Here is an 18,943-nt window from a genome sequence, read left to right on the forward strand (position 1 = left end):
GGAATTCCCCTCAGCGCTCCTGCCGCCGGCCAGCTGCAGTTCTCCTTCAGGTCCGGCCGGCTGGGAATTCCCTTCAGAACTCTGGCTGGGGATTCCCTACAGAGCTCTTGCCGGGAATTCCCCTCGGAGCTCATGTAAAGGCTCCCCGGCTGGCAGTGCTTCTCTTTTGAAGGCTGGTCATCAAATAATCAGCTCACCAAACAAGCCAAAAGTCCACCATCAAATTTTCAATTAAAACAGGAATTGGTGGGAGAGGAGACAGCAGGGAAGGTTAAATCCCTAAGATGGGAGAACTACTTTAGGCTGAAGCCCCAGGTGGCGTAAACACTGCAACAAAAACAGACGTTTTAAAATCCCTCTTTTAGCGAATTCTATCAACACACTGCAGTAAAATACCCACAGTCGAGACTGTTGGTTTTTTGGTTACACTGGTGGTTTCAGTATAGGTATAATTGAAGCAGAAAGCCCACAGAGGAAAATCTTGCGGATTCTGTGGTAAGTGCTGTCGCAGCACTTTTTTTTTTTTTTTGCTTCGGCCTACTACGTGGGGGTCTTAGCCTTAAAGTGTAGTCAAAATTTATTAATAAGGTATATTACAACATTTATTAATAACACAAATTTACATTAGAAGCGCTTACATTACGAGTTTGTGCTCAGATTCTTACATGCTTCCCCTTATTAGCAAACATAAACGTTCATTTTACTTGACAGATAACCTGCTGGCTGAGGAATTCCTACTTTAGCTTTTCCAATTGTCCCCATGTGACCCTCTCTGCTGCTTTAGTGTTTTGTAGTTGGCTTAGCTTGAATCGTGTCATTAGATTCATGATTAGAGAACCTTATTGCTACAAAGTCAGACAATGTTCACTCATCTCTAAGGATAAACCATATTGTTTACATAAAAAGTTGCTGTAAAGGTATTTTTGATCACTGTACACTTTAGTTTTTTATGTTCTAACATGCTCTTGAAATCTAATGGTTTGTTTGTTTTTTAATTGCAGGACTATTTCCTGATGTTGGAGGGGGATACTTTTTACCGCGCCTCCCAGGAAAGATCGGCTTATTTATTGCCCTAACTGGATTTAGACTAAAGGGAAGGGATGTGCAAAAGGCTGGAATTGCTACTCATTTTGTTGATTCACAAAAGGTTGGCTTTATATCTTCTTTTAAAACTGTATTGTTTTTCTCCATTTATAAAACCATGTTTTATAGAACGAAAATTGTGGAAGCCTTAGCTAATATGAATAGCTAGCTACGCAATACAACTCTAGTTTATTTGCATCCATTAACCTGATACCGATCACCCATTGAATATACACATCTGGGCAGCTGTCATTTATCTCTACAAGGACTTACCTATATGTCGTTGGAGACATAAGCTGATAGCTGATGAGCTGTAGAACCAAGGAGTAGACTGTCACATTAGCTGGGCATCCTGTAGAAAAGGCAGGGACTTAAATTATTTATTTATTATCGTCTCTGCTTTCTCGATCATTGGTATACACAGCAGTCATAGAGCTGAGCTATGCAGTGCAGGTTAGAAGGTTGCATCAAAATGCCCCCAAAAGGACTACTCTTAAATTTTAATTAAATTAAATTATTATTATTAAAAAAAAAAAGAAAACTGTTCGATCCTGAATCGGGGAAAATGGCCCTATCCTGAAGTGGTTAAGAGATGCTGCTCCACTGATTCTGGCTCCATGAGAACTTTTGTTGTAGCCGCAACCAAGCAATCAGTGGAGTTAGTTTTGGTGCCTGTATATAATTGGACTCTACACAGTCAAATGGGTGGTGACAGACAGGAGTAGGCAAAGGGGAGGCTTTGACAGTGCGAGAGCTCAGGATCTCTTCCTCTTGTCTGCTGTGTTCCAGGAGCACCCAGTCGATAACAAACTTTGAAAAATGGGGGCTAAAGTAACAATACTATCTGTGTCAAATCAGTGCAGAGGTGCCTATTAACCCTTTCTCGACAAATCCACCCCATTCTGAAAATTTTTCCAGCTTCAAAGTACATTAGAAAGAATAATAAGGTGTATTGTTATGAAGAACAATTTGTCACGCAAACATTAAGCCCTAATATGGCTCTGTGAACAAAAAAAAAAAGTTGTGCAAATTCAAAAACGATAATTGGCCATCCTTAAGGTTTTAATGTCTGTTGCTCTCATCCATCACAAGATGAGAACAAAGGAAATTAAATGACAGATACAAATGAAGCTCCCCTCTCTTGGGTTGTCTGATTGCATTCACCCCAAATGTAAAAACATGTCAGAAGATTTTATCAGTCATGTTTTCTTTTCTTTTCTGGCAGAAGAAATTGCCATGCATGCTGGAATTTCTTCTGTTACATAAGTTAACGAATCTGATGAAAAAACAGTAACCATCGTTGTTGTTACCTTAGAGTCAATGAGAACGCACATAGATAGAGGAGGCTCTGTCTGTTTCTCTGCTACAGTGAATGTCCATTGCTGTCATCCTATGATGGATCAGAGCAATGGACATAAATTACAGTAGTGTGAATGTTGCCTTATTGACCATATTGTTATTGTATGATATACAATAAGTTTTAGGCAGAGGTGGAAAAAAATGCTGCAAAGCAATACATTAAAAAAAATAAACCTTTAAAAATGAATTAACAAAATTAATTAAATAAACAAAATAGAAAACCACATCAGTATTTGGTGTGACTGCCCTTTTGGAGGAAGAGACCTGGAAGTGATGATATGGCCTAGAGCCAACATCATGAACAGAGTCTGTTAGGGTTTACATTAAGAGAGCAAGATCTGAGCAAGCCTACATCCATGGAAAATCTGTGCCTAGTTATTCAAAAACTGTGTTGATGTGCCTAGCAGAATCAATACTGTTTCTAGGGCAAACTGTAATCACACTAAATATTGATTTGATTCCGATTTCTATTTTTATTTAAGTATGTTGTTACTTGACAAAAATAAACTATTGAAATTTCTATTTTGGAAGCTTTCTTTCCATCCTGCCTTTTTTTCCCCCACACCTGCCTAAAAAGTTTACATATGGGGCCAGGGCCGCACCTCTAATAAGGCAAGGTGAGGTGGCGGCCACAGGCGGCACTTTTGGAAGGGGCGGTAGCCACGGGACTTTTTTTTTTTTTTTTTACCTAAATATCATCAAAGGTCTTTTAACTCAGGGAACATTATAAAGTTGGGTCATATAATGTTAGTGTAACTGTAGGAGCATTATACTTTTGAGGGGGCACATGGAAAAATGGATGAATGGGCAGATTCAGCATAGAAGTGTGTGTGTGGGGGGGGGGGGAATGCAGCAGCTACTGGAAAATTTCAAAAACTAAAATAGATACCAATAAAATTACGTTAACTGATCACCGGTCTTTACATTAGGAAAGGTATAGGACACATATAGGACCTGCTCCATAAGTTGCAGCTCTTCAATTTGGCCCGGACACACAGCTGCAAAAGTGACGGCATCTATGTGTACAGGCCCATTGAAATGTAATAGTCCAGAATTTTATCCATCATTGCAGATAAAAAGTCTGGTCATGTGTATTACAGTTTAGCAACTCCATGTACCTCATTTTAATATCAGTTAACCCCATCATGTCCCTCACATTATCCCCCTGTGTGCCTCACATAAGAGTTACTGATATGTGGAACATATGGAGGTAATAATTATTACATTAAACATTATTAAGGTACTTTATTATTACATCCATATGTCTCTCATATTAGTAACCCTTATATGGGGCACACAGGTGTTAATGTGAGGAACATGATGGGGTTATCTGCTATTAATGTGAGGCACATGGAGTTACTAAAACTAAATTAATAACCCCAAATGCCTGATATTAATAGGAATTGTAACCCCCAGCATGTACCTTTGTGTTTTACTTTCACTTTACTGTATGAGCTCTCCTCGATGCAGACACAGGAGCAGGGACCTGCCGCCTCCCGGGCTTTCATCTCTCTTGAATATAACATGAACATAGCACACTGCGAGAGTCATAAAACATATAATGCACGTGAATACTCTCCAGTAATCTGGCTCTCATACACCAAGCATATCTTAGCCATATACTCATATAATGATGACAAAATATAACGTTTCAAAGCTCTTTTGCTTCTTCTTCAGATATAAGAAGCCAAAGAGGTTCAAAACGTCATATTCTGTCATCATTATTAGTTAGCCATTAAAAAAGTATCATCTACTGAGACTGGCTAACACGGTACAAAAACAAACATTCTCTTCTTTATATGTTTATAACATGCATGTATTCACACTTTTCATTTTCAATGTGGTTTACATAACTATTATTTATCTATTTTCGTTTCAAGATCCCTTCCTTAGAAAAAGACCTTTCCACTTTGAAAAGTCCATCTAGAGAAGACATCAAAAGTATACTTGATGCTTACCACAAAGAGGTACCTGGTTAGTTTATTTAGTAATATACTAGAAAATGCTAAAGCCTGTCAGCAGGAAAATTGGTATCAGCTATTGACTGTACATTGTAGAGCTGCTACTATGTTACTATACTTTTCAAAGAGACCCTTCTTATTCTGCATTGCAGCTCCATTTTCATAAATAAGTATTTGTTATCCTGCTGCGGCTTAAGTCTCTGCCAAACTGCTGCCTAGCTCCATCACCCATTGCTAGCGTGACATCTTCCACTTTGGCACATTTTGTCTGCAGTTTAGGGCAAGTTATCGTGAGTGGAGAGCGAAGACCCAGTAGTAGACAAAACACCCTTATAGCCCTTTTCAACTAATTTTCATAAGCATAAAACACAATTTTTTATGAAAATGGATCTGCATTGCAGAACAAGACATATATCTTTGGAAAATGTAGAAACTGCCCTACAAAGTATTGTAATTTCCAAAAAACATTCTCTTTAATCAATATAGCAATTGAAGTCCCATAAGCAAAAAATATAGGTAATTGAAAAAATGGTGAGAACAAGAGAACAACCCATATATACTTGCTAGCAAAACATACTAGTCGGTTTTATCAGCATTTTGTTTTGCAGCACATTTGTTTTGTAATCTCTCATTAATTATTCTAACTGTATGTGATACAGTATATATACGATCCTGAAGAAAAATAAAAAGTGGCACTATCGGGGGGGGGGGGGGGGGGTGTTCACCCGATTGAAGATCTTTTTCTTAAAACTCTTTAAACTTTATTTGAAGCATATTGTTTAAAACAAAATCAGAAGGGAGAAGCAACATACAGTGGTGTTGGCAACAGACGTTTCACACCAAAACAGGTGCTTTCTCAAGCCCCATACTAGGCTTGAGAAAGCACCTGTATTGGTGCGAAACTGCTGTTGCCAATGCCACTGTATGTCGCTTCTCCCTTCTGATTTTGTTTTAAACAATATGCTTCAAATAAAGTTTAAAGAGTTTTAAGAAAAAGATCTTCAATCGGGTAAGTGCCCCCCGCTTTTTTCTTCTACAGATTCTAATATATACATATATGTATTTTACATTAATAAAATTGTCATAAGAACATAAAGTATTGCCATTAATCTTGATAGTGATTTTCTTGGTTGAGGGACTGGTACTTCTCAAACAGGCCCTCAACCAAGGCCTCCGAAGAGCAATACAGAGAGGAAATTGTAAGTAAATAGATCCCAAATGAACTGTCCCAAAAGGAACATAGTAGCAAGTCACTCCTATTGCCAGTAGGGTGTTGGAAGTATATGTATATACCTCAAAGAGCCCCCCAAGGCCAAACCCTTAAACCTACCATGGGTGGAGAAACAATGTATTCCATCCTACAAATGACCAAACTAATTCAGAACTAATCAGCTAATAAAAGGACATTAACTATTTAAGGCTTAAAATAAAGAGAAAGAGGACAACGAGCGCCCCCTAGCGTAATTCTAATGGTGGAACAAGAAAGGTAAATAGGTAGAGTTCTCACCTTAAAGGGTTGTGAGGGAACACAATACCGTAGATAGCGTTGGAACCAATTTGTAAGAGGGTTTCCTCTCTTTGTGGCATGCAGTTGATTCTCTCACACCCTGAGGTGTGGGAAGAAAACAGTCAAGGACCAATTCCAATCTTAATCTGTGAAGATGGGAAGATCAAGAATCACGCTTCCACAGAAGTGTGAAGAAATAAACAATTTATTGGCGAAAAACACACAACGCGTTTCTTAGGTGTGTTATCGCCTAATTAAATAATAGGTACATGACAATTTGCACTATTGTCATGTACCTATCATTTAATTAGGTGTTACTTTGAGACACCTCAGACTGTTTTTATGTGAGTAACCCATTTCTATTGCAATTATCAGCATCAGATGCATGCATATGTTTTTTTTGTGCTGCTTTGTTTTATAGAAACTGACACTTTAAAAAGGGCGCGTACATGCCCGAAACGCGTTTTGTTTTTCGCCAATAAAATGTTTATTCACCCTTCTGTGGAAGCGCGATTCTTGATCTTCCCACCGTCACAGATTAAGATTGGAATTGGTCCTTAACTATTAACTATTTAAGAGTAGTGATCTTCTTTTCTTCTCGTGTGTTGTGGTCCCATTAACCATTATGTACATAAGATATAATGTATGAATTACTTATTCACTATATTATTACTCTGTTCCTCCCAATTATACGCTCACCGGCCACTTTATTAAGTACACCATGCTAGTAACGGGTTGGACCCCCTTTTGCCTTCAGAACTGCCTCAATTCTTCATGGCATAGATTCCACAAGGTGCTGGAAGCATTCCTCAGAGATTTTGGTCCATATTGACATGATGGCATCACACAGTTGCCACAGATTTGTCGGCTGCACATCCATGATGCGAATCTCCCGTTCCACCACATCCCAAAGATGCTCTATTGGATTGAGATCTGGTGACTGTGGAGGCCATTGGAGTACAGTGAACTCATTGTCATGTTCAAGAAACCAGTCTGAGATGATTCCAGCTTTATGACATGGCACATTATCCTGCTGAAAGTAGCCATCAGATGTTGGGTACATTGTGGTCATAAAGGGATGGACATGGTCAGCAACAATACTCAGGTAGGCTTTGGCATTGCAACGATGCTCAATTGGTACCAAGGGGCCCAAAGAGTGCCAAGAAAATATTCCCCACACCATGACACCACCACCACCAGCCTGAACCGTTGATACAAGGCAGGATGGATCCATGCTTTCATGTTGTTGACGCCAAATTCTGACCCTACCATCCGAATGTCGCAGCAGAAATCGAGACTCATCAGACCAGGCAACGTTTTTCCAATCTTCAATTGTCCAATTTCGATGAGCTTGTGCAAATTGTAGCCTCAGTTTCCTGTTCTTAGCTAAAAGGAGTGGCACCTGGTGTGGTCTTCTGCTGCTGTAGCCCATCTGCCTCAAAGTTCGACGTACTGTGCATTCAGAGATGCTCTTCTGGCTACCTTGGTTGTAACGGGTGGCTATTTGAGTCACTGTTGCCTTTCTATCAGCTGGAACCAGTCTGGCCATTCTCCTCTGACCTCTGGCATCAACAACGCATTTCCGCCCACAGAACTGCCGCTCACTGGATGTTTTTTTTTTTTCGGACCATTCTCTGTAAACCCTAGAGATGGTTGTGCGTGAAAATCCCAGTAGATCAGCAGTTTCTGAAATACTCAGACCAGCCCTTCTGGTACCAACAACCATGCCACGTTCAAAGGCACTCAAATCACCTTTCTTCCCCATACTGATGCTCGGTTTGAACTGCAGGAGATTGTCTTGACCATGTCTACATGCCTAAATGCACTGAGTTGCCGCCATGTGATTGGCTGATTAGAAATTAAGTGTTAACGAGCAGTTGGACAGGTGTACCTAATAAAGTGGCCGGTGAGTGTATATCATGCTGAAATAAGAACAATAAATAGTGTCCAACTGCATTGGTCAGTGAAGGCTTTCCTGGTGTATTTAAAACAAAAAATTATATACAGGTATGCTAACATGAGATGGTGTCACGCATTTTATCTCAGCCTCTTTGGAGGGTATAGCCAACAATAGGGAAAGGGAAAAACACAGCCCACTCGCGGTATTTTCAGTATCATTAGTAATTCATAGTAACATCGTTGATTCGGGGTGACTGATGCGCGGACTTGTATGCCCCATTGGCTTTGAGGTGAAGTGACAACAGGAAAAATGAAATCCAGTAATGATCAGCTCCCGATATTAAGACGTAACTTTTTTTTTTTAACATTAAAGTTTATTAAGATTTTTTAATAAGGTGTACAAACAAAAAAAAAAGGGGGGGGGAGGGGAAAGACGGGAAAACCTCGGGAAAACAATGGGAATGAAAAGAGGAGAAACGAGGTCGGGGAGGGGAAAACGGGAGATGGCAGTCTCTGACGCAGCAGAGTCAAAACGTAGCAATTTGAGTCAAGGAAACATAATTGTAAAAAGGCAAAAAGAACTTTCAAAAGAAGTACGTAATAGAAGCTGTGAACAGCAACACGAAAACATAGCTAGAAACTGTTGGAAAGCTAGAGAAAGAGAAGCAAGTAAAGATATCAAAAGGCAAAACAAAATAGACATCACAGTGGTACAGAGGGGAAGAGAGCGCGGAAATCTGAAGAGTAATAGAACATGTTCCACAAAAGCCAAGTCTGGTGGTGAAGTCTGTCATCGGGACGAAGCTGGTCCAGCATTTCCTCCATCGTACGGAGATGAAGGAGCTCCTTAAGCCAGGAAAGAATTGTGGGGGGAGTCTGGGATTTCCACAACCTCGGGATAACAGACCTCGCCGCTACTAACATAAACCCCAGAAGTTTGCGGATAGATTTCCTGAACTTACGGGAGAAAAGAGAGAGAAGCAGAGGAGCCGGATCATCCTCTAGTACGACTCCAGTGACCTGTGAGATAACCTGCCTCACCCCAGACCAACGAAGGAGGGGGCAACCCCACCAGACATGGGCCATCGTGCCATGATCGGAGAGACACCTCCAACACCGATCAGACGTGGAGGGATAGATATTATGGAGCAGAGTCGGGACCCTGTACCATCTAGAGAGAATCTGGTAATTAGTTTCCTGAGCCTTACAGGAGATGGAAAATTTATGGCACATATCAAAGGCCAAAGACCAAGTCTCTGGTGGGAAAGTCACCCCCAACTCCCTCTCCCACCCTCCCACAAAAGGTGGCAGGTCATCCTCAAGATCCTCTAATAGAAAAGCGTATAGAAGGGAGACCGTATGCCCCGGAGGGGAGACAGAGAGACAAAGACGCTCCAATGGCAGAAGAGGTCTATGAACATCATGAGAGCGCTTCAAGGACAAATAGAAGTGTGATAATTGGGAGTAGTGCCAATGCGCAGCCACAGAGTCTGGCCTGGATACGCAGGATAACAAGTCCGAGCGAGGGAGGAGAGCAGCAGCAGATGTAACATCTTTAAATCGGAGGAGAGGACGGACAGGGGGACGTTCTAGGAAAGGGGAGTCAAATGCCGCCGGAATGTCTGGGTTGCCCGAGATCGGAGTCAGGGGTCCATCGTTTCAGAAGAGTTTCCGCATGTCACCATAGAGTCGACATACACCCATAGTTTGGCGAGCGACAAAAGGAAGCAAATAGGGCTTACAGTCAACCCAGTATTTCTTGTGGAGCCAGGGAATTGCCGTGAGAGAGATTGGACTCTGACTCCTCCAGGGCGACCCAGAGCTTGGAGAGGGAGGCATGGTGCCAATCAAGAATACGCGTGGCGACTGCCGCGAGGAAATATTTAGAACAGTCAGGGACCGCTAGCCCCCCCCCCCTCCTCTTGGACCGAGACAGGGTACTCCGCGCAATGCGAGGGGGTTTAGACGACCAAATAAATTTACAAAAAGCCTGTCTGACCGTGCTGAAAAAAGACACCGGGAGAATACAGGGAACCGTCTGAAAAAGATATAGTAAGCGAGGGAGAATGTTCATTTTCGAGAGATTAATGTGCCCCAGCCAGGAGAGACCCCTAGCGTCCCAGCGATCAAGATCAGATCGTAGTGTACGTAAAAGTGGGAGAAAGATCAATGCATAGGAGTCCGCCAACATACTGGGAAGCTGTACCCCTAAGTATCTAATGGACTTATGGGACCATTGAAAGGGAAAGGAGGCACGCAGGGAGCTGAGGACTGTCGCAGAACTTTTAGACAGATTTATCTTATAATTGCTGTAAAAACTATAAGTGTCAAGTTCCTTAAGGATAGAAGGAAGGGACGTAAGGGGTACTGCGAACGCGGAAACTTTTAAGTGCAAGTCGCCCACTTTCAAACCGCTTATATCAGGATTCTGTCTGATCGCTACCAACAGATGTTCCATAACTAGGACGTACAACAGAGGGGATAGGGGACAACCCTGACGGGTGCCATTATATATGGAGAAGGGAGAGGAGAGTGAACCATTGACCCTAACCCGCGCCATGGGAAAATCATAAAGAGCCCGGATGCGGGTGAGCATAGCTGGACCAAGGCCAATTTGAAGCAATGTGGCCTCTAAAAACTTCCAATCAACCCTATCGAAGGCCTTCTCCGCGTCCAAGGAAAGGAGCAACATCGGTGTACAAGAACGTTGAACATGATGGATAGCCGAGAAGGCCTTCAGGGTATTGTCACGGGCCTCCCTGCAGGGGACAAAGCCCACCTGATCAGGATGGATAAGATCTCCCATGTGCGGGTTCAGTCGATTGGCTATCAGTTTGGCATACAGTTTAGCGTCAGTATTGAGGAGGGAAATCGGCCTATAGCTGGAACAGAGTGTATGATCCTTGCCTTCCTTGGGAAGGACCGTAATGTGTGCCTGGGGAAATGAAGGGGGAAAAGCTACTTTGAAAGAAATAGAATTAAAGGCCCGCAAGAGTGGTGGAAGCAGCTTGGCTTTAAGAACTTTGTAAAACCGAGCCGTGTAACCATCAGGACCGGGGCTCTTACCCCCCGGGAGGGATGAAATCCCTACTTCCAATTCCTGATCCGAGAACGGGGCCTCAAGAAGAGCTATATCATCACGTAACAGGGCCGGCAAGGCTGTCGCCGCGACATATTGGGAGAAAGTGAGACCAGAAGGAGGAGGTGGGCGGGTCGAGCTGGGAGGAGGCAGATGATAGAGAGAGCTATAATAATCAGAGAAGGCAGAAGCGATCTCAGTCGTAATGTGTGTAATAGAGCCTGAGGATTGTTTGACGGCCAAGACGTGAGAAGCCGCACGACAATCACGTACCGCCCACGCTAGAAGGCGCCCCGCCTTGTTTCCCCATTCATAGAAGGAGCGCTGACCCAATTGTCGTAATCTCTGCTGCTTGTGCTCAAGCAAGGCCTTGATCTCCTGTCGTGTGGTTGTCAAAGCGGCCAGTGTCGACTGCTGAAGAGATTGTTTGTGCTGGGCTTCCAAGGTCTTCAGATCAGATAAGAGCGAGCGAAGTCTCAAACCTGCCTCCCTCTTCAGGCGTGCTCCATGCTTCATCAGGACTCCACGGAGCACACACTTCAGGGCCTCCCATTGAATAGGAGGAGAAGTAGCATCGTTCAAGTGATCCTGAAGAAAGTGAGAGGTGGAGAGTTTCAGATCAGCCAAGCATTGAATATCAAGAAGCAGAGATTCGTTCAGCCTCCAGGTATTAGAGCTAGGACTGGAGGAAGGAAAGAGCAATAGACGGGCATGGCCAGATCAATCTTGGTCACAGTCACGAGGGAAAGGAGGTCATGAGAAAGGAAAATATAGTCAATCCTACTATACGAGTTATGCAGAGGGGAGAAAAAGGAGTAATCCCTGTCGAGAGGGTGGAGGATTCGCCAAGCGTCACACAGAAGCATGGAGTTCAGGAGTCTCCTGACTTTATTAATGGCACCATAGGAAATATGAGACTTACCCGTGGAAGTATCTAATAAAGGATTGAGGGCGAGATTAAAATCCCCGCACACAATCAAATGACCTTTGGCAAAGTTCTGAAGGGTCGTAAGAGTGGACAGCAGAAATGGGACCTGATCGTAGTTGGGAGCGTATATATTAGCTATGGTATACACTACCCCAGAAATTTCACATATCAAAAATAAATACCTGGCTTCTCCATCAGACAAAGAGTCCAAAACCTTAACTGGCAGGTTCTTGTTAAAGAAGACAGCTACACCACGGACTTTACCTCGCCGGCTGCTACTGTGGAACCATAGTGGAAAGTACCGATTCTGGACCGCAGGGACATGATCAAACAAAAGTGTGTCTCCTGCAGACACAAAATCTGCACTTTGCGTTTGTGCGCGTCATACAAGATTTGTGAGCGTTTTTCAGGAACATTAAAGCCCTCGACATTAAAAGATGACAAAATGTAACTTTTAATTAATCAAACATCTTACAAAAAGTTAAAAAACATGGAAGAGGAAAAGAAAAACCCCCATGTGAATGTACAGCGCCCAGCTGACGTTTGTCATAACCACCTAGCTGGGAGGGGGGATACAGGAAGTGAGGAGACAGCAGGCAAAGCTGCCGACACAAGGCGATGGGCAAACCCCTTTAAATTTGTTTCTCATGATCAGGGTGTGTAGAATAAAGAGCAATCTGTCCCCTCCCCCCACCAAATCCTTCATTAATACTGATCTGCAATTCTGGCAATATATAATTCTGGCAATATAGTAGCAAAAAATACATAAGAAAAGCCCAAGTGACCATATTAAAGGACATCCAGGAAAACTGGATTGTAAATTCAGGGCAAATATATGCTGCCAAGCAGCTAAAACACAAAATTAAAAAAAAAAAAAAAAAAAAACTACGAGCACAGTCAGGAAAACTGCTTGCTGGCAATAAGTAATATCCTATCTGTAATCAGACAAGCATCCAAAAGTAGATAAAAGTACGTAAGTAGACTTTTCTTACATTATAAGCTGTGAGATTTGGAGAATCTTCAGTCCTTTGCATAGAGCAACAGTTTTTGGTATGTGTGTTCAGGCTGTGAGAAGAATCAATGCCTTCCCTCGTTATTCACTGTGTGAAGAGAAGAAAAAAAAAAACCTCTCCTCCAAAATAGTATTCTGAACTTCAACTGCTTGTGTTTATGTTTTGCTAAGTCTTCTTTAATAGAATTAAGGCCTCAAGCCAGTGATTATAGGACAGGTCCTGTCCTGCTCCTTGACTTTGGAATAGAACCTCCCATTGAAGTAAATTGGGGACAGAAGGCAACCGAGTGAATTCCACTATAAGGGCTCATTCACACTACGTATACGGCAGCTTATTCTGAACGTAAAACACGTTCAGAATAAGCGGCGTATAAAGGAATTCCCATTCATTTCTATGGGAGCTGGCATACGAGTGCTCCCCATAGAAATGAATGGGATGCTTCTTTCACTACGAGCAGTCCCATTGAAGTGAATGGGAAGCGTTGCGTGTACGGCTCGGCATGAGCAGAGCTAGCCATACACGCAGGCACTTTCCATTCACTTCAATGGGACTGCTCGTAGTGAAAGAAGAATCCCATTCATTTCTATGGGGAGCGCTCGTATGCCGGCTCCCATAGAAATGAATGGAACTGCTTTATACGCCGCTTATTCTGAACTTGTTTTACGTTCAGAATAAGCTGCCGTATACGTAGTGTGAATGAGCCCTAAAAATGTGTAGGGGGGTGTGTGTGAAATGGAGCTCAAACCTACGCAGTGATCTTCACTAGCGCTGGAACCAAAAGTCACACCCATTCCATTTTGTAGATGTCTTTTTGTAGGTCAGGGTCTCCAGAACCAGAAATCCTGTCAACATGTAGTCTGAACTTGTGAAGAACCGCTGTAAACACTATCATCAGAGCAGTATTGATGGTAAAGGGAAGTGAAAGGGAAAGTAGACAGCAACAATAATTTAAATCATGATATATCTATATATACATGCTCTCTCTGACCCTTTCCCTTAGATCTGTGACCAGGCAAGGCCCTCTGAAAGTGGTTTTCCCATCTCCTTGTTTCAGCATCTTTGCCTGCTGTCTCTTCTCACTTCCTGTATTTTTTCCCCCTTCCTAGGTCGCTGAACAGGACACTATGAAGTATCACAATACTTATGATTGCTAAATATCTAATATAAATGCAGATCAAATAATATGCACATGCTTCTAGAGAACAGACTCCGTGTTATTGGTGTGTTTACATAGAGAGATAACAGACAAGGTTTCATCATAAAACTGCAGTTAGCTGAACTGATTGTCCTGCAGAGTTGTAGAGAACAGTGACAGCAGTGAGTGATGTCACACAAGTTCGGCGTTATGGAAACGTTGTGTAAACAACGGGAGGAATAATTTCACATAGCAGGAAAACAAAGCAACATTGTAAAAGCAATATAAATTTAGGAAAAGTATTCAATTTACATAAGTTCCCAATATAGATGGGATCCTTGAGATTGGACTACACCTTTAGGCCATGCTTTGTTGCCAATATCATCTGCTGTGTGTTAAACTTGCTACTGTCTATTTTAAGAACCTCTCTCAATGCCCTACTTCATTAGTATACACTGTAAGTGTTGTCAGTGAAATGAATACTAATGAAGCAAGCAGCTCTGCTGTTTGTTACTTGTACATTTAACTGCACTTATTTCCTCAAGTCTCTGTGGCAGAAATACAGGAGTGTAGGTACCCAGAGAGGGTGCCAATATCCATTTTAGCCACACATCTCTCGGTCATGTGTCTAGTGTGTGTAAGTCCAGAGCCCACCCATCCTCAGTCACTTAGCAGCCTGTCTGTGCTAGGCCTCCTGTACTTTTATCTGTGTTTTATCACTGTACACTTTAAGTATTCTACCCCAGTAAAATAGTAAGTCTACTGCCGACCCATCCATTTACTGTATTATTGTAGGGGCAACTTGGGGACATTATACTGTATGGAGGTGCTACAGTGGAAAATTATATTGTGTGGGTCCACTCTGGAATATTATACTGTGTGCTGGAGGGTCGCTAAGGGACATTATACTGTGTGAGGGCTGCTATAGGACATTAGGCCCATGGTACCCTTAATTCGCCCTGGTTATAACTAATGAATGCAGCTTACCACTGTCTCCTGAACATGGGGACCATTATATATGGGGCCACTGTGGAAGCCATTTTATTAGATGTGGATGTCCTTATATTACATGTGGGGCATTAAAGTGTGAGGACCGTTATACTACATGTGGGGGCCATTACATAATTGCTAATGAAGGCTCCAAATGAAGCCTTATATTATTAACATTTATAAGTGATTGGAATGTTCTCTCATTACTTTACTTGAAAATGTTGAGAGCCATTGGGCTAGGGGATCTTTTAGAAACATCTGCGTCCATAAATAAATGTACAGTTGATAGGGCACCCACAAAATTTGCTTGTATGGGGACCCAAAATTTCTGATGGCATCCCTGGCTGTAGATACTGGCCTTGTTGCTCATAGCACCAATCATGGTGCAGATTTCAGTTTTCCAGTACAAAAGATGACAAGAGATCTCTGAAAAGGTCTACTCATATTTTGGGGTTTTGATACCTGAGGCTCATGTTTTAAAAATTAAAAGCCAATTTGGTTTATTTGTTTAGTATTATTTGGTAGATAGTGAAAAATACATTCAGCACATGCAGTTTATAGCACATACATTTATTAGGTTTAGTTTAGTACGCCACTTAGACGATGAACTATAAAAATTGTTGAACTTTTAAGAAATTATCTTTGTATAAATCTAACATATCTGTTTTTTCACAGACTGCTGCTGATGATCATCCATTTATTCTTGATGAGCATTTGGATAAAATAAACAGGTAACACATAGATAGATAGATAGATAGATAGATAGATAGATAGATAGATAGATAGATAGATAGTAAAAATATAATATATAAAAATATGATTTCATGATATGAAAACTTTGTTGGTTATGAAAACCAAGTACTTCAGATCTATTCATGCCAACCTCAGCTTTGGCAGTTAGTTTTTACTGTTGCAATAACTATTGTATATAGTCTGTGCATAGAGCTCAGATTAGGAGCTAAACACAGACATTACACTGTACACAGTAAAATGTAGAAACCTACGAACCAATTTTCATTATCAGAGTTTATCCTTTGGCTATTAAATGGTTATTCCTTCTTTAGCAAATAAAGGTTATTCTTTGTATAGTGTAATGCAAAGATAACTTTTCAATATATATTTTTTCTCAATTCCATGCAAGACTTCTGTTTGGAGAAATGTGATAAGAAAATCTTCAGTGTTAGTTTCAAGGGAATAAAATGCTGTCCTAGTCATATGCTGAGCGCAGGTGCTCAACTTATGGTATTTTTAATAGGATTAAAGAAAAAAAAAAGAAAAAAAATATATATATATATATATATATATATATATATATATATATATATAAAAATAAAACTTGAATGTTTAAAAATAAAAGGTTGCAAGATAACAAACTCAGCAGCCATGCACAGCAGAATATATTGAACGAGATGTTTTGCATTGTAACTAAATGTTCTGCTTTGTGAAGCATGTGTGCAGAGATGACTCTTTTGATAACAAAATGTCTACTGGGGATAACAAATATCAAATTTTTCTGTTGGTTTCTGCTTTACAGCTACCCTCTCCCTTAAAAGCATAAAAAATCAATCTCTAATAAATGCTGTAAACATATTTTAGCTGAAGGTTATGATATGTAGTGATATAAATTCCACTTTCATGTTCTTACCACTACATTAAAACCAATCACTTAATCAAATCAAATCAGTTTACTTAAAGGGATTGTCTAATTGATTTGTATTGATGACCTACCCTTAGGATCAGTGGGGGTACAACATCCGGGAATTGTTTTTATTGCTTTGTATCTGATTCATATCAGCCGTGCAATGTATTTCGCTGGTGAGAGTCCTCTGGCAGCATTGGGGACTCCCCCAGTGCTGTTTGAGCGCTGGGGCCCGCCCCCAGTGCTGCAAGAGAACTCATTTGCACACCGGAATTTCTACCGAACGGCGGCCCAGAGTCAACTGATAAAGGTAGGAGACGAATAGCCTTTCTTAAGACTATTCTGACGTGTTAACTAGAAAAAAAAAAGTATTTTAATGGTAGAATCCCTTTAATCCGTTTTATATGGGATGTGAACAAGCAAAAGATGCACATTACAAAGAGAAGAGAACATAGCATGTGTTCGCCTCAAGGGTTAAAGCGTTTATAGTATTATAATTGCTTATTTTCCTTATTGTCTGGAGTCCCACTGACCAAGGACTTGTTACCCTATGGGATAGGAGATAACTCGTCCACATGAAACTCTACCTGATAAAACTCAGTACAATAAATTCTGTTCTGTGGACCAGCCATAAAACAGGGTCAGTACTTATTGGGTAAAAGTAGTAAAGTTTCTCCACAAAGTTTGGATGTATGCCTGTCCAAGTGGTAGCATTACTGAATGTAACCCCACACAATTTGGTAATGATAAGAGTTTGGCAAGCTAAAAAAAAAAAAAAAAAAAAACCCTAATTATTTTCCTTGCAAACCCCAGCACACAGGGCTGATGGTATTACTGCAGAATGTTGATCCAGGTATCCATCCGTTTGCCAACAGGGTTCAGGAAGAATGTTTTTCCACTTAATGATGATTGGTAATTGATTGTTTTACCCTTCACCTGGATCAACTGGGGTTTGTAATGGGATCTGTTGTGACAATACAGTGAAACTTTAAGAATAAATTTGGTAAATGAGTTTCACCTAGAAATTGCATTTTGCATTTGGTTAAGCAATTGGAACCCACTAGGTGCTTATGTAATGGGTCCAGGCTGCCTAAAGACTTCACAAGAGACAGTAAACAGGGTTAGAGCGGTGTGCGAACCTTGTTCTAGAAAATTGACCAAGCTGGTTAGTGTGTAACTACATGTACTGTAGACCACAGTATGGCGTATTTTACAAAAATGTATTTTTGTGTAAGTCATACAGGTTACATATTCTTCTTTGTGATGCAGGAAAAGCAAGTCCCTTTATTAAGCACATTAGGGAATCATTGAAAGTAAATGTATTGTGTGCAGTAAGCAGGCACCATATGTAAGGTCCCTTCTTTTGGCGAGGATACCGCACTGTGAGCAGAGGGAGGGGGCGTTCCTCCCTGCTCACACTGTACAGCGCGATAGGCGCTGCTGTGGGGAACTTTCCTGACAGAGTGTCAGGAACGCCCTTCTGACTGTAAAGAGCTACGGTACTGGGACCAATAGCTCTTTATCCGGGGCACAGATCGATCGGGAAAGCTGACAGTGCGCTGAATTCAGCGTACTGTCTGCTTTCCAGCAGTATATAGAACTGCCTGTGCCCAAACCCATGAAATGTCCTCTTTAAAGAGAATGACCCCCTTTGTTTTCAAAACATCTCATACCATTGAAGGACTCTAATGCTTTTTGACAATATAATAAGTATAGTAATAGTCTGATGTTTTGGCAAATACTACCATCAACATGGAACATGATAAATTTATGGCATGTATGCAAATGGATGTTCTGTGGGTGCAGCCAGATTTCTGCCATAAATCATGCCTAAAATTTCCACCAGCTGGGAACTGAAGAGATTTGAGTTAGGTGCACAGCGCCTTATTTATGACGAAGCCTAGACCTTGTCATAAATCAGGGTTATCCTGCTGTGCAGTGATCTGTATGACCAACCCACAATTTGTTTGTCTACTGAACTCAACTTGGACTTCCGTGCTGTTAATTGTAATTGTATAATGTACTTTTACAGACTTATGTGGAAATGATCTATTTCTATTCCATATTTCAACAGTTTGTTTTCAGGAAACAGTGTGGAAGAAATCATAGAGAACTTAAAACAAGATGATTCATCATTTGCACATAACCAGCTCAAGGTAAATCTGTGAAGTAAATGAATATTCACACCTAAAAGAAGAGTGTTAAATGAAAACAAACTTCATCACTCAGATAAGTCTTTGTGTTTAGGAAAGAAAAATTTTTTTTTTAATTGAACACCTTTTGTATGAACCATTGTATTTGTCTTGATCTATCACTGATATCTGTTCATTGTGCTCCTTTTGGATCATAT

General features: G+C 41.2%; 1 protein-coding gene across 1 annotated transcript in view; it reads left to right on the forward strand.

Moving 5' to 3' along the window:
- Positions 1-18,943, forward strand: part of HIBCH (3-hydroxyisobutyryl-CoA hydrolase) — a 285,341-nt gene that overhangs the window by 246,172 nt on the left and 20,226 nt on the right. Inside the window, exons 9-12 of the mRNA XM_075285159.1 lie at positions 1,002-1,147; positions 4,323-4,409; positions 15,630-15,685; positions 18,668-18,749. Of these exons, the coding sequence (XP_075141260.1) occupies positions 1,002-1,147; positions 4,323-4,409; positions 15,630-15,685; positions 18,668-18,749 (371 nt within the window). The remainder of the gene's footprint in view (positions 1-1,001; positions 1,148-4,322; positions 4,410-15,629; positions 15,686-18,667; positions 18,750-18,943) is intronic.

Source organism: Leptodactylus fuscus, chromosome 8 (genome assembly GCF_031893055.1).
Source record: "Leptodactylus fuscus isolate aLepFus1 chromosome 8, aLepFus1.hap2, whole genome shotgun sequence".
NCBI classification, from domain to species: Eukaryota; Metazoa; Chordata; class Amphibia; order Anura; family Leptodactylidae; genus Leptodactylus; species Leptodactylus fuscus.